The sequence below is a fragment of the Sabethes cyaneus genome, chromosome 2, assembly GCF_943734655.1.
Source record: "Sabethes cyaneus chromosome 2, idSabCyanKW18_F2, whole genome shotgun sequence".
NCBI lineage: Eukaryota > Metazoa > Arthropoda > Insecta > Diptera > Culicidae > Sabethes > Sabethes cyaneus.
Genome location: NC_071354.1, coordinates 14,034,741 through 14,061,217, shown reverse-complemented (window position 1 = coordinate 14,061,217; position 26,477 = coordinate 14,034,741). Strand labels below are relative to the sequence as shown.

The window sequence follows — 26,477 nt, the reverse complement described above, 5'->3', positions numbered from 1 at the left end:
AAACGGAAACACCCTGGAACGTTTGTTCCACTTTACTTTTAAATAGTTGAAGTGCTCATGAACATTAGTTCGGATACATTTACAGACATTATATATTTGGAAAAATTCTTTGTTTTCCTAAACTTGTTATTGTTGTGGAATTATTATCTTATTCCTCGTGAAGAAACTATAGTTTCTACCTGGGAAACAACTTTCATATTCTCATTGCTTGTCAGCAACCTGCATTTTTTATCTATTTTAACCTGTTTTTGTTCAACGTTGTTCTGACGCCGGAATTATCAAAAATGCCAGTCTGTTTTCTGCGATGTGATTCATAACATTGGGTGGTGGATGAAAGATCTGCATGGTTGTCTAGATAAATTTGAAAGCTCAAAGCTCTACATACTATTAAAAACTGCAGTCAAAACTGTTTTGGAATTTTTTTTTCTATTTAAAAACTAGCTAAGAAAATTATAAGACATTAGTGCCATAAAATCTGTTTAGACATTGGTGAATAGTTCTGCAATAACCGCAACTAGTTTAAACTGAGATTGTTATTTATTAATTTCTGACGACGCCGAGTCTAGGGCTAAGATTATAAATTCTGCTCACATGATAACACATGATGCAATATCTTCGAATCAAATGAAACGTTTTCTAGGAGAAGGTTTATAAGTATGAGGATGTTGAATTTAGATTATGAATATAAAAATAATTACTGTTCAACTCGGTTCTAAGAATTAAAATGAATTGTTTTACTGATGGGAATACAGGCTTTAAGGTGAAATGAATCGTCTTCGATTCTGCCAATTTCAAAAGCTGTTTTTTTGTTTGAAACAAAAATTTTGTTCATGAAAATATATTCGTTGTGTTCGGATTGGCAAGAAAAATGCAGTGAATACACTTCTGTAAACACAACTCCGCTTTTGGGCCCAAAAGCTGCTTCCGAAATTGGGCTCTCCGACGAAAAGTTGATGACTGCTAGTTTCCCGTTAATGGTGGTAAAGCAAAGCAAAGCCTAGGTGCTACATTTCGTTATCGAAACTTAACCTTCTGTTTTATACGACAGATTTTGCAGCCAGCTGTTAGAATATAGGACAATTGCAGGGCCAGTTGCTACGATCCTATTGATTACAACAGTCTCTCCCAGCCGAGATTCGAACATACGACGACTGGCTTATTAGGCCAGCATCATACCTCGAGGCCAACTGCGGGGTCATTAATGGTGGTAGTCAATCTACTTTTAACTATCTGACCCGATGAACTTCGTATTATTAGAAATTGAATTGAATACAAAACTGTAAATTTTCAATTGATCAATTGATCAATTGATTACCATTTCGTAGAATGTATTCCAACAACTTCGTAACATAGAAATGGCAATCTGCAGAAATTTTAAAATTTATTGCTGAATATCTGTCCGTTGGAAAATTCCTGCTGAAGTTTGGTTTTATTTAACGTTCATGAGCTGGAACATCTGAGAAAATCTGGAATTTAAGAGAAGTTGCTGTTAACCTGGAAAAGTCAGGGAATTTCGTTTCGTTGTATTTTGGAAATATGTATACATGTTTGTGTACCTCTAAGTTTTACGGGGCAAGAAGACACGATATTACGAGACTTGTGTCACTGAACAATAACGCACAAGTTGCAATCAATTTTTGATAGCGGAGCTTTAAAAAACATGACAGGGATATCCGTGGCCGGAATCAGGTTCGATTTTTCATTGTTGACACTACTAGTTAGAACGTGAGGGTTAAAATGCGCCCAAAACTCTGCGTTGTGAACAACATTCGGTACCGACGACAGCCTCGGTTAAATCTCGCGCGGCTGAAGTAGCCAGACGTCGCCGTACACTGGCGTAGTGTTGACTCGAAGCTATGTTGCCGAATGAAGTCACTCTTGAGAACTGTTGGAATATCATCAAAACAGACATTTGCACTATAGTGGAGATCTCCATCGGGCACGTGGCACGGAATCAGCAGAACGGCTGGTTTCACGCTGAATGCAGGAGGGTGATGGATGAGGAGTACACTGCGCGGGCAGCCAAGATGCACAGAACGTGGCAAGATATAAACAGAAGAAGATGAAGTGAACCCAAATCTTCCGGGAGTATGCGGAGTTGGAGCGGCTGCATTGTTCGTAGGAAACGCGAAAATTCTACTAAACCGATCTCGCAAAACAGCAGGTGCGACGACGACCTGAATGACACCCAACCGGAGAATTTATCAAGCCGGTTTCAAATAAAATATTCACACTGCAGCAGCCCCTCCAAAAAGGCGTGTATACAGAATTTCTACGCAACATTTGTTCGTTGATTTCAAAGCTGCATATGATACCGTCGACCGAAAAGAGCTATGGAAAATCTTGAAGGAGAGTGGCTTCCTCAGGAATGGTACGCGGTGTTAAGTTCGGATTCCGGATTGATTGTTGAGTTCATTCGAACCACACAGAGGCCTTCGTCAAGGTGATGGTCTCTCATGCCTGTTGTTCAACATATCGCTACAAAGTGAACCGAACGGATATCAACAAGCAGGGAATGATTCTCAACAAATCTAGCCAATTCATCTGCTTTCCAGGTAACATGAATATTATCGGTTGCATCTGTGGCGATGGTTGAAGAGTATACCAGACTAAAGCGCGAAGTTGAAAAGATTAGGGTTAAATAATTACGCGCCCGGTGAAACTAAAGCAAACTAACGCCGCTGGGATAGCAGTGTAACAATCGACGACGATGAGTTTAAGGTAACTGACGAGTTTGTCTATCTGGGCTCACTGGCAGGCTTGCAAAAACACTTCAAACTCACAAGAGCAGTTCCATGGCTCACTCTGAAAAAATTTTCATCTTCATCAATACTGAAGTGCAAATGCAGCGAAGAACATATGCATCATGCCTGCTACGTTGTGCTACCATATCGCTCTGAGTAGAAATAAAAAGCTCCTCCCGATTGCCTTGAAGTGCAAATTCAGAGTTTTCGGGAGCGAAATATTTCACGCTCACACAAGTCAGCTCAAAAGCTATCAAACTCAAAATTGTGCATCTTGCTAAAGTTGACTTTGGGTAATATGTGCACAAATCACGAGATGCAGAAATTTAAACTTGTTTATTGAAATCATGACCTTCATCAAAATTAACCGTTATGTGCTCGACAAGCGTACCCGGGTACCACAAATTAAAATGCTTGAAACTTTGGCAATTTTCGACCAATTTGAATTCTCTTAGTACCCAAAGATTCACGAACATATCCACTTCTAGTATGGTGACAACAGAGTCGGAATTGGTTCAGCTGGTTTCCGGAAATCTGATATTACGAGGATGTGTTCCGGAATTAAAACATTTGTTATGTTTTGGATATAATCATAGTAATATGGGCAGCAAGGTACCAAAGTTTGAAGAGTAGTATTTACAGCAAGTTCGAAAATCCTCAGAGAGCAAAACTCAAGCTGAATTTGCATAAATTTATCATCACATTATGCGTTTTATCGCTATAGTTTTTTTATGTTGTTTTGTGAAATTCTGCTGCAACATTATTTTACCAAATATACTTATTTTTTACTAGCAACTTTCAAGAATGATCTATGGACTAGTACAGTTTATGTTTATAATATTCATAGTTCAAAATGCCAAGTATGCTTTATCACCTTAATTTTTTTTGATAGGAATTGCAAATGTACGTTGTATATAAATGTAAATCAATAAATTACGATTTTCTTATACGAATGTTAATCATAAATTTACCTTCAAATTTATTTTTGCAATCATTTTTCTATCAGTTTTCACTATAAAAGCAAATAATGGTTTATGAGATGAGAACGGTCAGACCTATAAACCAGAGCATGTAGAGATATAGAAGCAAAACCTAGGTGGTACATTCCAATGTTAACACTGAACCTTCTGTTTTTATACGACAGATTTTGCAGCTAGCTGCTAGAGTGCAAGGTAATTACGGCGCCAGAGTTATAATAATTTGACTCTAACAGCCTCTCAAACCCGGGATTCGAACATACGATGACTGGCTTGTAAGGCCAGTAGTGACGTTAATCATAGAGGTGGGCGAGTATTAGCAATAAAATGTTAACATCACTAAATTATCTGAGGACAATTACAACGAGGGGTGAAAGTTGAGCGATCGATATTGGACACTTTTGATAAAAACCGGTATTGGCAAATTTATCCGAGATTAAGGAAATAATGTTATTTTTCAATAATTTTTCAAATTTCAACTTCTAAATTTCTGTTTAGAATAGTAAAACAACAGTAACAATTCATTTCTCAAACCAGAACGGATTTCAAAATACCTCATATTACAACGGAAGGTAATTTTTCATTGCTTTGGAATAATATGATGATTGGTACTTGGAATGCCTATTTTGCAACGGTTTCCCTTAGGGCTTCATGCGGCCATAGAAGTATTTGGCTGGCAACACCGGCAATAAGGGTATACAAATTTAAAAATTTACCCCTGAAGATCGTTTTTCATGGTTTTGACTCTATCTGATGATTTGTCCACGGTAGGACGATTCTGGAACAAATTTCCGCGGGACTTTTATCAGTAATAAGCAAAGCCATGGGTATAAACGTCCTGTTGAGAACTTGACCCTTATTTATCGACAGACTTTGCAGCCGACTATTAGAGTACAGGACATTTACGGGGCTAGTGCAATGATCCTACTGACTCTATAGCAGCACCTCCCGGCCGAAATTCAAACATACGACGACTGGCTTGTAAGGCCAGCACCGTATAGTTCGATCATAAATCATCAAAATGTCTCAAAACAATGATGAATTTTGATATCCATATTGTCGGTATTCTATCCAAAAACATCCATGACAACGCGGATCCCTACGGGAACCCGTTGCAGAATGGCCATTCCGAGGACCAATCATCAAATTGTTTCAGAGCAATGAAAAATTACTTCCCAAAATAATTTCAAGAAATTTGATGCTTTTCATAATCTTTGTGTTGTGTAGATTTTCAAAAAATAGCTTTCGTATGAAACATAAAAAGTGAATGTAAGTAACTGTGCGTAAATAAATAAGATTTGAAGAAGTATCTTCTAAAGCAAATATTCCATTGAAATTTTTCAATGTGCAATCCTCAATGTGTAGTAAAGCTGCTCTTCAAGCGCTCTTCAAATGGAATATTTCATGAAGTGCAGTTTTCCAATGATTCGGGAGCTTCGTGTTGAAACACTTCAAGGCTCACTATGAGGTTAAAAATAACGAAGTGTTTCGTTGCCATGCTCGCCTCAAATACAGCACATGAGTGAGGCTCTTGCAAGCCTGCTCACTGGTAACGGCGGACAATCACATCGGCCGTGAAATTCCGAGGCGTATTTTCAGTGGAAGCCATGCTTAAGTGTATAAAATGGTCCCTGTACAACACGCTCATTAGATCGGTTGTTCTCTACGGGCCTGAAACCTGTACATCTCGAGAAGGAGTGCGCGAGTGCTCGGAGTTTTAGAAAGACGAGTGCTAAGAACGATCTTCGGCGGTATACAGGAGAACGGAAAATGGAGGTGGATGACGAACCATAAACTCGCACAGCTTTTCGACAAACCCATTGTTCAAATTGTGGCTAAGGTCGAACAGATGCGATGCGTAGGGCATTGTACTAGAATGGGGGAAAACTACCCTGAAAAATGGTGGCGAGCAAGATGGTTACAACCGGTGAAGATAAAGCGAGAGACAGAAACAAGCAAGAAAACTATCTAAAGAATACAGTTGTTTTTTTTTCATTAGTACACCTAGAATAACTTGGAAAATTAAGGAAATTTTCATTTTCGTTGGCTAATCGACACCTTAGAATTGTTTAATTCTAAAGGTATAAGATGATATGTTTTCACTGACCGAAAAGCAGTCCGATCAGCACCAAGCTTACGATTTATGCTTTTTGACCTAAATGCGTAATTTGATCACATTTGGTGTAAATCTAACAAGGTCTATTGCACGCTTGATCCATTTCTCGGTTACCTCACGTCTGTGGAATGGCAACCAATTTATTGAATTGGAGCCTCAGTTGAGGTTACTCATGGTAGTACCTAAGGTCTTTTGTTGTTTGTTGGGTTTGGGGAAAATCTTGACGCTCGGGTTCTTGGTCTTAACTTCATGATAGACCTTAACGTTCTCCTTTATCCGACGTAGGAAGTCTTTACGGCACCGGGTGGGTTGATGTGATAACTGGTATTTGGAGAAAAGTTTGAGTTTTCATCAAAACCAAAACCAAATATTTTTTTTCACAATTTTTCCTTGAAAATGCTATTGATATAATTATTTTTATTTTATTAATATGGTTCGGAGTTAGATCCTTTTTTTGCATCCAGATATTAAATGACTCAAGCTTCATTCGCCGGAATCTCAATATTCAATAGACAACTACCTATTTATCAATTTGTCACCAAAACACTGAAGAAGGTGGTGAGTTGCAAACGAAATACGCATACTCGCCAAAATATTTGTTTACCGTATATTTTCCGTTATGAAATATTCTATAGTGAATATTTTTGTGTGCGAAGTATTTGTGAACTGAATATTTTGTAAATTCCGTAGTAGTTAGTAAATTAAATGAAGGAAACTCTCCTTTACATTTTAGATTCGTTTAAAATACTCAAAAAAATCTCAAAAAAACGCGTTTTCTATTCAGCAAGAAGCATCCGCAAAACGGTATCGCACGTCTTAGAGTTATCACTTTTTACTAGTACTCTGTGGTTCAAGTGTTACGCGATATCTGATTCTTGGCGGCTCAGGAGAAAAATTGGATTCGGATTCGGATGAATTCTAATATTCTTTCAACGCTTCGTGCTTCGTTAGTGTCTTCTTCAAAGGAAAAATTGCTTTATTAATAAAGACCTCTGCAAATGATGCTTGTTGAGCGTCTCACGATTAGGTAATCAACTGCGATCAGGCTACGTAAGAAGATTATCATTATTACCAATGCATTAATCTGCCAGTTGGTCTCAAGATGCGACGCTGGTCTAGCAAGTCGTATTTTCGAATCTCGACTGAGAGAGACTGTTAGAATCAATATGATCGTAGCACTAGCATCCGAAATTATTCTGTACACTAACAGTTGGATGCGTTGTCAATCGAAACAAAAAGCAGAAGGTAAACTTCCGAAAGCGAAATGCAAAAACGAGACTTTGATTTGCTTGCTATCAACATAGACGAAGAGAAATAGATATATATTCAACATTTTCGCTATGAATCAAAAAAGTCAAACGCAACAGCCATTAAAAAAGATAATCAATAGCTCACGTGTAAAATATCATATGCCTGCGGTATGTTCTCGATCTGCTAGACATAACTCATGAAGGTATGTGATTCGAATTAAGGTGAGAAGATATAAAAATAAACACACAATCCTTTTCAATCAACTTCGCTTTATTTACATCTCTCTTGCATTCACGCATGCTGAAACTGCTGACTGACTGGAGGAGGCGAGGGTTGCCGTAAATAGCATATTATAAACACCCATTGCTGTTCTATTCGACAGCAGCACCGACCGACTGACTGATATGCGGGGGGATCGCGTGGCCTTCCATGAGTCACGATTGAGTGCCTCTGGAGCGTTTGAACTTGACCGTGCACCACCGACCGTTGCTGGTTGTACAGGTGCGCATCGTACAGCCCCCTTGCAAGTTTTATCTGATAGCTGATATTGTATTTGGATGATTCGTTCTTCAGTTCTACTCTACGACCGACACGCCGTTCGTCAGGGTCGCTTTCGACGGAATCTACTGCTGTGACGGATGGCACTGCGGTGACGAGGTTTGTCTATTTTTTTTCTCTTTTCTGCGTGCTAAATTCCACACTGAATATAACCGCAAAAACAGATCACTGTCAGCTGATGTCTTTGAGGATGCCGTAGACCGAAGCGCACACAGACGTATCAGCATGACGACCGTGACGATGATGGAATACCTCCGGTGGCGGTATGTGTTTAGCTGCGTTCCGGTTGATCAGTTCTTGTCTTTTTTGTTCGTTCGTTGTTTGGCATAGAGAGTTACGCCTGTTTTTTTTGTATGAGATTCAGAATTCGCCTCAGTTGGTTGTCCTCTGCTGAACTTTGCTACTAAAACATACTACAGTTCTAACTGTCTTTAAACCTGAGTATTGGCATATAAGTCAAATTTACAAGTAAGTTTATCCGACGTGGAACGGATGAATTTTTATGTGCCTAACTTATATTCCTACCAGAGTTATTCAACCGGTGACTGCAATCTAAATTTATATTTTGAATTTGCGTGATATTGTGTTTCCGTGTGCAATATAGTTACCTAATATGGCATCTCGGTTGGCAATGTGTAGAGTACTAAGCAAAATACAATTGAATACGGTCGGTTCTCCGGTGTGCAGCAGCGGAAGAAGGCAGCCGATCAATTTCCTTTCTGGGACTGTCTGTCTGTGTGCTGAAGGCGCTTGTGAGTGAACGCTTAGCTGCTCGGCGGACGTGGACTCGGGGGACTTGGGGGAAGCAAATTAATCATCGTCACCAACGAAGCGCATATGGAATATTTACTACCGAACTTCGCAAATATCATCAACGACAACAGTTACAACGAAACTCGGTCTCTATTCTAGTAGTTGAGTCAAATTTTAGAACGAATACAATCGCATTTTTTTATATTTGACTGAGTCTCTTCACAGCACTACGTTTTGGATATGGACGGAAATCATTCGCTAGCTATTACGATGATAAGTGCGCAAAAGTTGCTACTGCTTGCCGTGTACTATTTTTGAAATTGTTGTGATATTGATGTTGTGACCGCCTTCTGCTGTTAATTTATTCCGAGGCACTAGACTACAATAATCTTGGTAAAATAATCAATAGAAATTGCGAATAACGTGACAATGACATAAATAGACATCTGTGCATCTGGCCATTTTTCAAGTAAGTAGTAGTCAGCTAGTACGAAAAATACTATGCTCGTAAGTCCATCGAACCATGAGCAATATTGTACTAACGAATATATTGACTATGTAGCTGACTATGGAGCTATGTAGCTCTTAAGGCGCGTTTTATGACCAAAATCGATCATATAAACCGTAATAAGAGTACAAGAAAACTTACATTGTTACTTGGGATATGCTCCAGTGGTTAAAAAAACTATTTTTTTTCATCGCATCATAATGGATGATGAAAATGGATTAATCACAGCAACTAAAAAAAAGAAAGTCATGAGAACCACCCAGTGAGGCTTCTTCGTTGTCAAGCCAGTGAAATATTCACCCTGCGAAGCTGGGTGCTGTGTGTTTAGTCGATGTTATCCATTATAAGCTGATGAAACTACCACTGGAAAACGGTATCGTATTCAATTGATGCCAATTGAGCCGAGTAATGTGCGAAAAATGGCTACAATATGAGTAGAAGCACTAAAAATTGATTTTACAGCATGACAACGCTCTGCCTCACATTGCCAACCCTCTTAAAACCTGCTTGAATACATTCAGCTATCCTCAGTAATCCTATTCCACCCGTCGACGCAGTCGTCGTCGTTGTTGTCAGCTTAGAACTAGGATGGCTCATGTTATTTCAAACAGTCGTCTCCATTCAATTCGCTCTTAAACCACTCGTCATTAATTTATCAGGCTTCTGAGAATTCGCAGGCCGCTTTCGACCTAGTCGAGTCATCTTGCACGTTGGGCCCTCTGTTCCTAGTTATGTTGCGGTGGAGTTCTAGGAAAGAATCATTTTTGTTGCAACTGTCGTCCGTCATCCTTATGACGTGTCCGGGTCACCGTAGCCTACCGTCCTTCACCAGATGTACGGTGGGAATTTCTACGAGCAGTACCTGTGACTCGTGATTCATACGCCTCCGCCACTCTCCGTATTCAGCTTATACTCCACTAAACATCGTCCGTAGCAACTTCCGCTTGAACACCGCAAGGGTGCGTATGTCCTTCGTGCGTAGTGTCACACACAGCTACCGGTCTAATGAGGCTTTCACACATTGTCAGCTTCGTACGGCGGCGAATGCTTCTTGATCGTAACGTTTTGCCCACCCCGTCGTATTCTCCAGATATTGTACCATCTGATTATTTATTAGTTTCGTTTAATTGCTGATGGACTGGTTGAACAGTAATTCCACTTATGAATGGATTTCACGCCACTCGTTTATGTGGTTGGGTGTACCATCTCTGTACCAATTTTGAATGATTCATATGTAACCATTTTGTCACCATAAGGTTGCATTTTTAAACAAAAAACAGTGAGAACTTAGTTGCGCGCGTTATATTTCATGTTTAGCAGGTTGTAGATTTCTTCATATTTTTCAAACGTAATTGCACAGAAAAGATGGGCTAGTATCGAGTGACCGAAACACAAATGACCGAATAACAAATAGCCGAAATCCAAATGGCCGAATTTCAACAACTATCACAGAAGGTCGAAATTATATTTGGCCGAGGGGCCAGTTAGCATTCACGCCGAGGACTTGGCCTCAAATCTTAACCCCGTAGGAGTTACGAATGACCCAAGTTGTTAACGTGACTATTATCTGATAAAAAAACCAAAAATATTCGGCCGAATCACGAAAGGCCGAATTTCAATTTGGCTAAATCACGAAAGACCGAACCGCTAAGCTCCTCCCTCGAAAGGCTCAACATGAAAAGACGAATTTTCTCGGAAGACCTAAATAACTATTCAATAAAAAACATGAATTGAAATAACTGCTTACAAGTAACTTAAATCGAACAAGAACACAATAAGCAACGCAACTATTAACTTCAAAATAAAAACAACTTACGGTTACAGTAGGTTACGTTCCGCGTAAATTAAAATCGCGAAAAAAAACCGCGTAAATTCCGAAATTTGCGGAAAAAACCGCGTAAATTCCAAAATTCGTGTAAAAAAATCAAAATTTCGCGTAATTTTTTTTTGTAGATTTCAACACTACGTTAAAAAATAGACTAATTGAGCACATCAACGTAAATTTCGAAAATCGCGTAATACAAATTTTGTAGATTTCTTTTCGAAAACTAGTGCCACAATTGAGTGCCCTTAGTGTGTAGGAGCTGTGGTTTCAACAAGACGGCACAACATACCACACCGCGCGTTAAACAATTGATATTTGTCGAAGTGGTCTCCAAGATCATGCGATCAGCGTTGAACCAATTTTTGTGTGGTCTGAAGTCTTTAATGTACCCCAGTATTGAGTCGCAGACGATTCGGGCCCAGACGTTTCTTTTCATCACATTACATTGCTGATATATGACCTCCATTGTTGTATAAAGGAGATTCCTTAGGTGTTTGCGCGCCAGCATAATTTCAGAACTTATTATTAAAAACAATATTTAATAAATTCAAGGTCTTCTCTTTTCCCAAAAAAGAAAGAAATTTCCCGATTTGCTCGGATGTTTATTTTAAATGTTTCTAAACTCTTGAATCAAGTGTCGCAAATCAAGTTTTTTTTATGAACATGCATAAAATATTTCTCAGGAATCTAAGAAAATTATTTATTTTCTATTTATTATTTATTTAAAATCGGAAAAACCATTTGCTAATTCTTAGATAACTTTTGAAATATTATTTTCTTATTTGCCAATTATAAACTGTGATAAAAGTTTTACTTTTTTTTTGTTATTCTAGAGCTCTGGCCGAAAAACTCGATTTTTCACATTTACAAGTATTTACTTCAAAAATTCATATCTCAGGCACCAAATATCGCTGAAATTTGTAACTTTTTATCGTAAGACGAAATTTTTAAGAATAATGCGTCAATTCAATTTACGATTAGAAGTTAACATACAAATAAGAAAGAATTTACGCTTAGAAGCGTGGTGAAGCTAGTTGTATGATCGTATGATTAACGTTATCTCTTCATGCGTTATCTGAACTGTGCTAAATTTAAACCAAAAACGCTGGTAAAATCTTGTGAGGCATGAAAGGTCTGGTCACACCTTTCATTGCATAAGATAGTGGTTCTGGTGCCACTACTGGTCCATTAGTCAATGTCCTGATTGTAGTCGCCTCGTTCGAAGCCGTGTTTGTGAATGTCGAACAGAATTTCGGAAATAATGTTCCAGCACAAGCTACTTATTATATCCGCTCTTCGTCATTGAAAAAATCTTACAATCAATCGAATTGGCGTGTTCCGCTTGACTGTGCTTCCATATTCATTTGAAATCAAAAGGGTCAATTTGTGTTAGCCGTCCTTTGTAAAAGACTGTATTCAATCATTTTGTACGGGAGCTGCACATCCGCACATACTTAGTTTTTTGTGATAAATCATGAAACGTTTTATAATGAAATTTAATTTTATGTATTCATTTAATAACTTTCTTTAAAAATAGAATTCTGCTTTCCAAAAAACAACAGCAACAAATTTATGTAAAAGTGCTACAGTGAGGTTTATTTTTACAATAGACGTCAAACACTAAGCGACTTTTATGATTTGTTCGGTGGAGAAAGTAATTTTAATTGCCCAAATTTCCAACCTCACGTATTATAAATGGGTATCGCCTGAGAAAATAAAAGGTTCTATTTATACGGCGACAGCTACAGGTCATAAAAGTCATTATTTTACTATAATTTTAGACTGTCCGTTCAAAAATAGTCAATCAAATGCACGCACTCTTGTTTAAAATGGATTGGGATGGATCTAGATGGAATTGGTTGCAAAACTGCCTATCTAATGTACTTATGTGGGCAGCTATAAAACCCATACGGTGAACTTTGAATGGGTACTTTTGGAATATCGCAAATTTTAATCAGTATTGTAAATTTTTGCCGGTACTTTTATCACGGAATGGGCGCTCGCTCGTTGTCAATTACTGCTCAATCATGCCACTGCGCTGACTGTTATCAAACTTTTGTAACTTAGCACGGTCAGCTTAGCCCGATGTACCGTGCATTGTCAGCAGCTGGTTATATGATTTTCCCATTGACATTCACTCAGTCTCTCCTATAGTTAGTTAGTCAAGTGCAATCCTATGCGTGGCACCTAAACCATGAGTCAGCCCATGGGAAAGTAAACAATAGCATCGATTCTGTCTGCTAGGCGATGGAGTGCGATGGGACGCCGTTCTCCATGATAAGCCTATTAGTCATCACGTAGTGGCGGTGGTGGCGTCGTGACGCTCTGCGCTACTGTCAGCGGAAAATCGTTACTTTGCACCAATCAGCGTGATCACATTGCTCTACGACGAGAATGTTTCGATCGGAATGCCCCCCTTTCTAGTGTAGGAGATAGCGGCACCACCAGAATTATCGGCGAAAGTATTTGTTCAAAGAATTGCTGTCCTGATTGGGGTGGTGAGCGGAATAAACATTGACGCGTAAATTCGATTTCGCCAGCCAGTCAGCACTCAATAATCACGTATTGTGCTGTTATTATTGTGTCGTAGATTTACCTTTGTTATGGTGGAAAAGTTGCAAGTTGTGATGTTAACTGAATGAAGGTGCTCGATATAACATGCATGAAAATGTAGTCTCCGTTAGGTTGGGGAGTATTCACCCTGCTAGATTTCTACAATAGCTTATGGCTTCCGGTCGCTGTCATCGTTTGTGGCTAGTTTCCATTCATGCACAGTTTGAATCCATAATCGTAAGCAATCTAAATCCAATCCAATCGAATACATCGTTTTGTGAACTCAATTTCGCATTGTATGCTGTGCTGTGCTGCATACCAAAGGATATCCAACGGTCGCTATGGGTGAATCGTCGCTTGTCGCGCCGATTGACTGTTATTGGGTCATTCAACATTGTTCTTGCGATGTGCCATTTGCTGGAAATTTACACATACAATATACACACTTACACAGTCAATGAACCAGTAAATTTTGATTAGTCTTGGCATTACCATCGGGAAACCATACCGTCTGGTTCGTTCTAGTTCGAGGTGATAAAGTCGACGACGTTAGTAGCAGCAGCAACAGCAGCAGCATAGTCGTACTGTTAGTTAGGTGAAGTCGTGATGGCATACGCGCTGTTTCCTATCGCTTCAACTAACTTTGTAGCGTGTCATGCCAACCACCCCCATTAGATCGGGCCCCATGAATACGTGTGCTTGGTGTATTCAAGCAGATATCTATGAGATATCCAATTGCGCTCGGCCTGTGTAGTCATAGATCCGAGGAGCCATTAATTTACGAACAAATAGTGCACTTGCGGCGAGTGCTCTAATTGAGTCATCAAACAGTGTAGTTGTGGTTCAATTCTGTCCCGCTAATTATTCTAACTTGGCAGTTAAACCGATCGACTGCATAGAATGTTAATTGTTATTGACTTCTACGAGGAGCCATTTTTACCAATTCTTAAAATTGAATAACCTTTTACTTGTAAAACTAAATTCTTCCGAAATATCCGCAATCTAACAATATAAGCGCCTTATTCTGTTTGTTATAAAAACCAAACCCCTGACAGGATGCCATGTCTTCGTAGTAAGAATCACATCTCTCTCTGAATGCTTTACACAATTGCTCAAACTAATAAATGTGCACTTAAACTATAGTTTAAACTCTTCTGTTATCCGGGACAGGATTAGTGTGTGCTCGAAAAAAAAGGCGTTACAAACATAACAATATACGTGATACAACATTGTTACATCATTTGTTGGATGGATTTAATGAATACTCCAAAAGTTCTTGTGCTGATTTGACTAAAACACACTTAGCTTCCGATCCGTGAACTTTGATTTCACTGAAAAGCGTTAATATTCGCATATTATTGAAACTACGCAACTGATTTTATTTCTTAAATTCGTTGTTCCGTTTTAAAATCCGTCCATCAAAATTTTTCATCGTCCGAACTAAAAATCACAACAATGTTTACGAAGCTAACGCGCATGTATTTGTGTAGGATGGCATGACAAATGTTGTTCTGCAAAATCTCTACAGGTCATGCAAGTTTTCCCGACTGCAGAATAACGACAATGCGTGGCGTGAGTTATTTTCGTTTTATGAATGACGGAAATTGAAACGATTAGTCGACATTTTCTTCTTCGTCGCACGAAAAAACGTAGGAAAGGTAAGTGTTTTTAATTCAAATCAGCAGCAGAACTTTTGGAGTATTCATTAAATCCACCTAAGAAATGATGAAAATTAGAGTGGCTTTCCTTACTACGACGGGAATTAGAAATAAACCCTACATTTCGACTATCTTCGTTAAAGTGAATCTAAAATATCAGGCAAAATAGTGTTTTTCGTCGGAATTATAAAAAATCTGGTTAAGTACCTCTGATTTGCTCTCAATTAGATGTAAAGTGATGCACTAATAAGCGCACCAATCACATGTATAAGCATGTTTTTCGTTTCCCAGGCTCGCTACAAACATTTTGTAGTTTTGAATTCAAAAGCCGGGTCATGAAATAAGGAATATTATTCCGACAGTAAGATTATCAGCAGAAAAAGAATTTTCACCCATGCCAAAAAAATCCTAGTCGAACAATTAAGAGCACAGGAGATGTTGTCTAAAAATTAAAATCATTTTGGCAACATGAGCGTGACTAAAGAATGGTTTCGTTTAACATAACGGTGTTGCTTCCTAGTGGTCCAGTGAATGACGGTTTGTTCCTTCTGGCTGCTTTTCTCATATAGTGAATATACTTAGAAATGCAAAGTTAAAGCACATAAATTCCACATAAATTAATACGACTTTGCATGGGTGAAAGGATTTTTCTGTTGCGTAACTTTTACTAGCAGATCACGGGAGCACCCATGGGAAATCCCCTTTCTTCTGAGGTTTGATTCAAGGAGCATATTTCAAAGATGAATAAAGCGAAGACAGCTTCAAAAGTGATTTACCATATCATTTTAAAATCAGAAGCAGCTGAACACAGTCTTCTTTAACAATTATATACCTTAGCATGTCCACCTCTTCCTCCTCCTCTAACAGCATAGAGCCAGAGCAGCTTGTCCCTGTTAAACTCGGTCTTGGACTACTTGTTAACTATTCGTTGAGCATCTTGACACTCGCAGGTCGGCTAGTACTTGGTCGAGCTCTGTTTTTGATGCCGGCGGCGTTCGTGAAGAGCATAGATTTCGCTGCACATACTTCCGTCATTCTTACGACGTGACCGACCCACCGTTGTCTCCCAACTTTCGCCTTGTGGTTCATGCGCCTTCAACACTCTCCGCTTTCCGTTTGTACTCCGCCAAAAATAATCCGCAACACCTTTCATTCAAATACAGTAGTTGCACGTATATCTTGCGTAAGCAAAGTACAGCCTCATGTCCGTAAAGGACTACGTCAGCTTTGTGAGGCGGCGTATGCTCCTTAATCGAAACGTCTTACGTTGGGAAAAGTAGACCAGGGCTTCCAGGTTGAATGCGTCGTTGAATCTCCTTACTCGCGTTATTGTCCAGAGACCTCAAATTTATGAAGTCGTCAACCATTTCGAGCTCCTCATCGTCATGGCCACTGTCCGTGGGAGACGAACCTTGTTTTCTGTAGAGCTTTTTCCTACATACCATCTACTATATTTGGTTTTTGACGCATTGATTTGTGATCAAAGCTTACTCTTAATTCATATTTGGTCCATTTCAGTCTCCTTGTCCCAAAAGATAAGGAAATCTTTATTTTGCTTGAACCAATTTGATGTCCTGGTACCTAGTGGTAAACCGTGTTTAGAAACGCAAAAAAAAAAAATTTTCGGTCAATGGTGGAAAACTCCATAGAAAAGTCAGAAAAGCTGTGTAATACTTTTTTGAACATAGCTTTTCCAAATTTTCTATGGCGGTTTTTGCGGCATTTTATCGTGAAATATCAATTTTCTCCAGATATTATCTTTCCCGGATTTACTCATTTATCCAGGTATTGTTAAAATTTCATAAACCAAACTTTGCTACAGGATGCTTAGTTAAAGAGTTTTGAATTTTTAAATTGGGTATGCGCGTGAGTATCGAGACCTCGAACCTTTTAGATATTGCTTTCGTTTGCGTACAAAATTTCATAAAATTATTCGCAAGTCCTTTCACAGAATGATTTACTTTCGGGACATCAAATTGATATAGGTTCAAACAAATCAAATGCTTCTTGACTTGTTGGGACCGGAGAACTCTATCACTTTTTTTCTGAAATGGCAGTAACAAAACGGCCGAAAGGTCCGGCTTTTATCTGCAATTTTGCCGAAGAGAGCATTCAAACTCGTCAAGACAGTGCGACGTTTTTAAGATTTTCAATTTTGTCCAGACCCTTTTCGAAAATAAAGCGGCACTCCAATTGCTTAAATCAATATATTGAACTGCAAAAAACAATCTTTTAAATTTTTCATTGAATCGAAAAAGGAATAAAATATGATTTTGTCGTCTTTTACGAAGGAACGCTTTTATCAAAAACTGTTTAAAGCGTGGTTTTCTGGTAACGCAAATCAGCTAATTAAAATGTCGGATCGCATTTAAAAAGTTTGAAAGTATAATACTTTCACTTCATTACCCAGAACAAAAGCTACATATTTTCGTACGTAACCTCCATGTTAGTTAGAGCTCAATTTAAGTTGAACAATTGATGCAATTCAGTCATTTTTCTTCTTCCGTGCCAGGACTGTATTATTACCATAAACCCGGTCCACAGGACCTAAACTATTATGTTTTCGCGTATCTTATCATAGTTCAATATTGACTTCCCACAATCCCTGCCTCCCATGGCCACGTGCATTATGTATACATTGGACAATGTATTCATAGCTGCATCTGCATCGTCTGGCACCTGCACTGCATGCGCTGTTCGCTCTGTTCAGCCTTTGGTCGGCCACAGGGCATTCCATCGTCGGCTCTTACTTGCACACGTGGTGGTGACAAGGTGCTAACAAACCCCACCTGTACACCGGCTTCGTCCCGGCGTACGTCCTGACTAGCTGTTCTGTTGCAGCTATTATAATATTTCTCCACCACACTTTAATATACGGCACAATGGCGATTGTTTGCCGTCCCTCATCGGGGACACTAGGCGCCGCAATGTGGTTGAATTTTTCATTCGATTCGCTAAATCTTCTCGACACGACAGTGGAACGACGAATTTATCACACCCAGGAGAACACGAGACATACGGCCCGGCCTGGCTGTTGCCGGCTTGTTCCGTTTCCGCCCGACGACCGACCGACCAGCTGAGATGGGAGTGGGTACATAATAATGCAGTTTCGACCGGTGGTAGATAAATGGAAAACTGTGCATCGCGTGCTCGATCACAGAGAAATTTAGCCGATTGGGCGGTCAAAATAAAGCAAGGCGAAACATTAATTTTGAATGCATGTACAGATTTTCAATTTTTTTCCGCTGCATTTTAGAAGTATACAATACAATACTTTAGCTATAAAGCAAGTGATAAACTAAGGTTTTTATTTGGGAAATTTGATAAAGGGACTTCCTTTATTTACGGAAAAATTTCATTATTTAGCTTTCATTGTACCAAAAGCCAGAAGAACTTGGTAGAATTTATTGAGATATATTTTTGGCGATTTTTAATTTACCTCTTTCAACAATATAAGTGGTGAAAAAATGGAGTCAATCACATCCTTGCGTTTCGTCCAACTGTGCCTAATTTAAGAGACCCAAAAGCACTCTTTTTTTGGAACCCTTGATGGAAACAAACGACCTGCAATGAATCAATGATGGAAGTGTCACCGGTTTGGTTCGCTTCGCTATCGCTTGTTTTCACCGCTTGGACACCGAAATAGAAACAAAAAGCCTACCACCATTCGCCGGTGCATAGAACGAAAACAACAGCAGCATACCGAGGTGATGGCAGCAAATATGCTCGACCGTGCGGTTGCAGCACAGCAGGTAGTAGCATATTGTCTTTTCTTGAATATCCTGCAGGGCAAACCGACCATGATACCGGTTAGATACTCACTCCTGTCTACATATATGCATGCACAACAATAGTAAATGAAGGCAAGAAGGCCGTTTTGTGGTGGCTAAGTCTGATAGTTTTGTTCTACGCTTCATGCTGCTGTTATTGAGTTATAATACGGTCAACAACCACTAATTAACTTCTGCAATAGCAGGACATTTTTCGAACCGAAAACATTTAACACGAAGTTTTTAACTGAAACGAAAGCTGCTTTCCATTATCTTCTATCGAAACGGTAGGTTTTTTTTGCGGAATAGTAGAGCAATATAATTAGTATTGATAAGTATTGTAAAATGATTCATATATTCTTGCTGGATCTGCAACTTATTCTTTGTGGTATGCGTATGGATGATTCATGGCTTATCAGATATGGCGAATTTTAGCGTTGATAGGTTGTTTTTCTTGCTTACTCAAATGAATGGACTATACGCCAAAAAACGTAGATAGGTTGCTAAGGTAAATCGATTTCGTTTTAATTTTAATTGATTTTGTTTCGCTGAACTATGAATACCAAATTTGACTTGCTTACTTTAATATCGATCCTGTGCCGAACGAATTATGGTTCTCCAGTGCTCTTGGATACCAGCTGAACGTGCATCACCCTCTACAGTGCTCATCCACCGGGTGCGGGGTCTGCTCCGGAATCTTCGGCCCCATCCTGGTTCTCTGCTGAATTTGGCTACTTTTTCCGAGCTTTCTGCAGCCTGCAACATCGTACTACCTTCACAATATCAGCAAATTTTTATACTTGATAGAGCTCGTGGTTCATGTGTCTGCGTCACACTCTATTTTTTTCTGTCACCAAGTATTGATCTTCTTACTTCAGTCCATCCAACGTCATGAAAGCGACTGAGGTCTGTTCGGTATTCTGATGCATGAGTTTGATCGATCCACCATCGCATTAATCAGTTTAACTAGTTTCACCGAAAAAGCATATTTCAAGATTATCTGCCTTGTGGAAAATTGTCGTTTGACTGAATTGTACGTTGCCTTAAAGTACACAAACAGATGATGAGTCTGCAAGTTGCACTCCCGATGCTTGTCTACTAATAGGCGCAGAGGAAACATCTGTTTCGTCATGGAGAAACCCTCAATAAAACTAGTTTGATATTTACCGACGAAGAACTCTGCTAACGGTCTCAGTTTACAAAGCAAAATACGGGAGAGCACCTTGTAGACATAAGTGAGTAATGCTTTGCTTAGTTTTTGGACTGGAGTCGAAGTCCTTCTTAAGAATACCAAATCATACTGCCAAAATTTACAAATCTTGTAGTAAATATTCAATTTGCTCGAACCACATAACCAGTGATTTTCGTAGCATTGAACGTTGAAATTACGGTGCATTTCTTTTCCCTTTAATTTTTATATAGATTTTAGTTTCTTCATTGCAGAACGCGGCACTGCACTTTTCACCAACATCAATCTTCCCTCCATATTCCGCTATAGCAAAAGGTCATTTCAAAATATTATCCACATAACATTTCTCGATTTCCTTCAAAATTAATGCATGGGTTTAACAATTGCATTTCAACTATGAACCAAATTATTTTTTGTTAAATGGAGCTATTGAACCAAATTCAAGAATATTAATCTTACAACATCTGCATCTGCACGCATTGAATGGCAAATAGGCTTATAACTTTGCATAGCATCACAAGCAATACTTACTTACTTACTTACTTTACTTTTTCGGCGACAATCCGCTTATCGAATCCATGCCGAATTCAGGAGCCGTCTCCACATTACTCGGTCTTGGGCTGCCACTCTCCAGTCGCCCCTAACACCCGCTGTTCTAGCATCCTGCGTCAACAGCGCTCATCCAACGGGTATGGGGTCTGCCTCGAAGTCGTCGGCCTCTGTCGGGTTCTTGCTAAATATTGTTTTCGCTGGTCTCTCATCCGGCGTCCTTGCTACATGGCCAGCCCATTATAGCCTGCCGTATTTTAGTCGCTTCACAATATCCGCATCTTCGTACACTTGGTATATTTCATGATTCATGCGCCTGCGCCACACTCCTTCGTCTAATATGCCGCCAAGAATTGGTCGCAGGATCTTAGGCTCGAAAACACCAAGAGCTCGTCGGTCGCTCTCTTTCAGCGTCCACGCTTCGTGGCCGTAGAGTACTACCGGGAGAATTAGCGTCTTATAGAGCGCAAGTTTTGTACGGAGTTGTAGGCTACGGGACCTCAGCTGGTTACGTAAACTGTAGAAGGCCCTGTTGGCAGCTACTATCCGCCTTTCTACTTCACGGCTTACATCGTTGTCACATGTCACTAACGTACCAAGGTATACAAATTCATCGACCACTTCAAAAGTATCTCCATCTATCACCACCGCAGTTCCAACACCCGAAGGGCTACCACGCTCTCTACCAGCCACCATATACTTTGTTTTGGTAGAATTTATGATAAGCCCTATCCTCGCAGCTTCCTCCTTAAGATGCGTGTACGCTTCTTCCACATCTCTACGGTTAACACCGATGATATCGATGTCGTCCGCGAACCCTAGGAGCATATGAGATTTCTTGATGGTGGTACCGCTTCTCTGCACGCCGGCCCTTCGAATAGTACCTTCCAATGCAATGTTGAACAGCAAGTTCGATAGTCCGCCACTTTGCTTCAAACCATCTAACGTCACAAACGAGTCCGATGTCTCACCTGCTATCCTGACGCTTGATTTTGAACCATCAAGGGTAGCAAGTATCAGCCTAATCAGTTTTGTTGGAAACCATGTTCAAGCATAGTCTGCCACAGCTCGTTTCGTTTAACTGAATCATACGCCGCCTTGAAGTCTATAAACATATGATGAGTCTGCAAGTTGAATTCCCAGAATTTATCTAGGATCTGTCGCAAGGTGAACATTTGGTCCGTCGTGGAGCGACCCTCTCGAAAACCGCACTGGTATTCGCCAACAAAGGTTTCCTGTAACGGCCTCAGTCTGAGAAACAGGATGCGGGAGAGAATTTTGTATGCAGAATTGAGGAAAGTAATACCTCGATAATTGCTGCATTCGAGTCGATGGCCCTTTTTGTAAATTGGACATATGAGACCTTCCAACCAGTCCATAGGTAATTCCTCCTCAGTCCATACCTTTAGTATAACCTGATGGACTGCACAATACAGCCGTTCGCTCCCGACTTTCAAAAGTTCGGCGGGGATGCCGTCCTTTCCAGCTGTCTTGCCGTTTTTCAGCTCTCTTGCTGCTTTCCTAACCTCGTCCAAAGTTGGTGGATCCACAGCTTGTCCATCCTCAATCGTTATCCTGTTTCTATTGACCGTTCCATCTTGTTCACCACCAACGCCTAGCTGCCTCCGATCTTTCGGTAATCAGGTTCCCCTCCTTGTTGTTGCACATAACTGGAGTTGGCACGATCCGGTTCCTGATTGCGTTGATCGTATTGAAGAGGCTTCTCGTATCGTGCCTCTCGAAGCAGTCTCGCCTCCGCAAGAACGCGATCCCAGTGCTGACGTTTCTTACGACGATGAAGTCTCTTTTCGGCAGCTCTAGCATCTCGGTATCTCTCTCTGCTCTGCGTGTCACAGTTGCAGCCAAAATGTGACTTCTGGCTCGATTCTTCTCATCAGTCACTCGCTGGCACTCTGCGTCAAACCACTTACTGGAAGTGGCTGCAGCAGTAGTACCCAACACTTCCCGCGCTGTAGTACTGATCGTGTCGTGGATGTGTCTCCACTGTTCGTTCAGGTCTCTCCGCTGAGAACTACCGAATGTTCAGTCGTATCTTCCTCGTTGGCTTGAATACCTTGGACAACCGGGCGCGGATCTTGCTTACTACGAGATAGTGGTCCGAGTCAACGTTTGATCCCCGGAAGGATCGCACGTCTGCGAAATCAGAAAAGTGCCGGCTATCAACCAGAAAGTGGTCGATTTGAGAACAGGCCTCTCCATTAGGGTGTTTCCAGGTGTGCTTCCGAATGTTCCATCGTGCAAAATGGGTACTACAGATAACCATTCCTCTGGCTGCAGCGAAGTTGATTAGCCTCAGGCCATTGTCGTTTGTGGTAGGATGGAGGTTTTCTCTACCAATAACGGGACGAAAGAACTCTCACGTCCGTCCTGTGCATTTGTATCCCCGATGACTATCTTTATATCATGTCTTGGGCACTCTCCATATGTCCTGTCGAGAAGATCATAGAACGACTCTTTTATGTCACCACAAGCAATACGTAGTAGTAAAATGAACTAGCAAATATCGAGTAGAAGTTGTTCACATTCTGTTTTTACCTCCTTCATTAATTCCGATTTAGCGCCGAGAACAATGTGTTGGTATGCTTGTTCAATGAGATCGCTGAACCAACGCTCTCGTCATGTTGGACGTTTTATTCATCAGTTTCGAAGTTGAATAAATTGGAACCGAAGGTCATAAGTCATAGGAATATGTAATAGTAAGTTGTTTTGTTTAGTAAAATCTTTGAACCAGCTAATTAATTCCATACCGAGTTTGAAATTCCATACCGTGTTTGTAACAATGAAAAAAACGAGCATTCTAATAAGAAAGTCTACTTTCTCGTATTGTGTGTGCGTCAATGCAAGCGAAATCATAAACGAGCGATGAAAATAATTTTATCCGGTTGAGTATCCGGAAATCCTCATCCAATACATCATCCATAGCGGCCTTAATCAGACTTGTTAGCTTCCCGGAAAAGTCTTTTTGCGTTTATAATCTTCCATAGCTCTTCACGGTCGATAGAATCGTAGGCGGGCTTGAAATCTATGAACGGGTGGTGCGTGGGGACTTGGTATTCCCAGCATTTTGCCGGATTGAACGGGTGTAGCCCATTGGGCAAATGCTCATTTTCCTTCATTATTTGTTACTTTTCTAAATCGCACGAACATATCTTATTTTGACGATAGCTTAATCAACTTAACGTTGACTTCAAAAGCATTATTTTTATCAATATTTTTTGAGAAAATAGTTTTCAGCGAGATTCTGCCAAGTAGGGCTTCTGCCTTTCGTAATTCGGCCAAACACTATTTCGGCCTTCTGTGGTAGTTATTGAAATTCAGCCATTTGTAATTCGGTTATTCGTTACACAGCCATTCGGTGCCTGCCCGGTGGGTCAGTCGATGCCAGGGCTAGGCAAAACTAACAAGAGTCGATAAACCTAGGAAAACGAATAAACCTAGGCAGATGTGATTTCTACGGGGAGCTGCCCCTACAGTGGCCATCAGCATTTCCGACGGCGGGCCGCCGGCAACACTCATTTATATAGTCATAACATATTTTTTACGGAATTATGCCAAGAGGTCGTTTTGACAAATGTTTTTCGGCCATGAATATACCGTTTGAGGTTCGGTTCATATATTAAAATGGCGACTTTTCCTACCTGCGCAAAGACTGTAAAATAAAATAGATGTGAAAGTTTCCGAAAAAGTTTCAGGCTTGGTATGCAATGTGTTGCTACGGGCTGAAAAGTGACTTTTTTTGTAACTTCTGGTACTAACAATCCGGAAAGTTATCAACAGGAGTTCGTTCAGAAAAGTTTGCAACCTTTTTTGGAGCAGCATAAGCTTCCGCTTGTCAAGTGGAGCAGATGCAACCAAACAGCGGTACAATGACAATGGGGTTATGGCGGTTGCGGCAGATTCCGAGAAGCGAAGGCCGATTAAAGAATACTGGTCGATGTGAATAAGCCACCTGAAGAAGGAAGGTGTAATTGCGAGTTGCGAGAAAGAGTTTCAGCAAAAATAAAATACGACTGCTATTCAAGACAAATAGCGGCAAAAGAGTTTGTTGTTTGTTTGTTTAAATTTGAGACCTGTTGACTTTTTTGCGGCAGTAAAGCATGATGGGCCGTGTGTGTGGAAAAAACATTCTTTATTTCATTTTTAATTACGGATTTATATTGAAATATTTCTGTTTATAAATTTTAGAACTCTTCCAGTCAACAGTTTTGTCCTTTAGTCAAAATATCGCCTGTACTATAGGAAGTTTCGAGACATGTATGTCTTAAAACAACATCATCAATCAGAAGGAACCCCGATTTATTGATTTTCAGCATGCAGTATTTTTACTGTTCGACTGTTCCGACGCGCACATGTAACTCTTCCTCTCCAATGGTTTTCCATCTATTTTTATGGCTCCAACAAAACCACTCTGCAATATCTACTAATAGAGAGTGGATTTATAAATAACCGACATCCTTCGCAAACATCAACCTCTGTTACTGACAGGGCAGCCAGCAACCGGTGGCGTGCGTTGTCAAAACTGATTGTGTGCCTTTGGGTTCATAAAAATGTTATTCTGATTGAAGTTGTATCATAATTCTAATATGTCGATTAGGTTCGCTCTGCAAACAAAGATAAAACTCAGCTCAAAATCCCCCCACGGTATCCGTTGCTGACCACGCTGCTGGAGGGTATGCAACAGTTTTTCATCTTTCCCGCTGCACGATAGGCGATATGCGTGGCTAAGCCGTGGTGCAATGCTTGTTTTGCACTTTTATTCACCTCGATAACTGGTCAATCACTGCTGCTGCACCAGTGAAATGAAAGTGCAACCACTTCACGCGTCCCTTTTATCTGTAATATAATTAACCAGAGTGGAGCCGGAGTGAAACGTTCGCTTGTCTCAAGTTGTTCGCTTAATAAAACAAGAAAACATGCTCTGAAACATGCAGCTTGGTCGTCGCGTTGATGTTCCAAAGCTAAATGTTTAATTAGAAAAATCAACAAACAGGACCAAATTGAAAACATTTCCGATACAAACAAAGAAAACCCTGTATTAATATTGTTCAACTATTTTTCTCCTGTTCTTTTCCTACATGTTACTACTTTGTGCACTTTCATCGCGTGGGCCTCTCTGGTATGGTGATACGGAATCGTCACGACGCTCGACTATCGTCGTGAATTCATCTTTCACAACAACACACACCATCATCTCAAACCATCGTCACCGGCATCACTCTGACAAAACAAAACATCATGTGTCGAACTACCCACAAACATCCACCCACACCGTGAACCGGAAAAATATTCTCACGACTATTCACGTACTAACAGAAACCATCATGCAGTGAAATGGGTTGGTTTGGTGGTTTAACACGCGGCGAAAGTAGGATGATCTTGTGAAAAAGAAACTTTTTCTAGAACAAAGTTGCAAACAAAAGCTGTGTCAATCAGCATACATATATCGTCCCGTCGTGGAAGAGTTGGAGAACCCCGAAACCGCAGTGCTAAGTTCGGCCTCAAGCAATCTGCAGAGTGGAAGAAGCAAAATTGCCGGTGCTGAATGCGGTGCTAAGATCGCTACCGAACGTTGCTGTTCCGGTGCCGGTGGTTGTACGCGGTGCTGTTGCTGCTGTTGCTGCGGCGGATGTTGCGACGATTCGCGCAGGCAACGCTCTAAACAGCGGGCCAGTGTTTCTGGCCACCGGAGGACGCACAGTGGCGGCGATAGCGTCGGCGGCACTGGTGCTACTATGGAAACGACGCACCTGGTGACGGAATTCATTACGCATACCGGTGCGAACGCACAGGACGCCGTCAGCTGTCTCAAGTCGTGGGAGTGGGATCTGAAGAAGGCCCTCATCGATTACAATGGTAGGATACTGGTTCTGGAGACGGATATGATATTTTTTTTGTTCGTTTACCTTAGTGAGCATTGTACATAAATCATTTTCCGCGATGAATATAATGATTTCATTGTCGTTTTGAAATTTTACATTTTTTAATGAAATCGAAAATAGATTGAA

At 40.3% G+C, this 26,477-nt stretch overlaps 1 protein-coding gene across 3 annotated transcripts in view; it reads left to right on the top strand.

Annotated features, from left to right (window-relative positions):
• LOC128735108 (OTU domain-containing protein 7B-like) overlaps window positions 1-26,477 on the top strand; it is a 41,105-nt gene that overhangs the window by 5,596 nt on the left and 9,032 nt on the right. For 2 of the 3 annotated variants that reach the window (XM_053829602.1, XM_053829600.1), the window contains exon 2: window positions 25,786-26,325. The exons of the other annotated variant lie outside the window; for it this stretch is intronic. In XM_053829602.1, coding sequence (XP_053685577.1) covers window positions 26,205-26,325 — 121 coding nt within the window. In that variant the 5' untranslated portion in view covers window positions 25,786-26,204. The remainder of the gene's footprint in view (window positions 1-25,785; window positions 26,326-26,477) is intronic. 3 annotated transcript variants of the gene reach the window in all.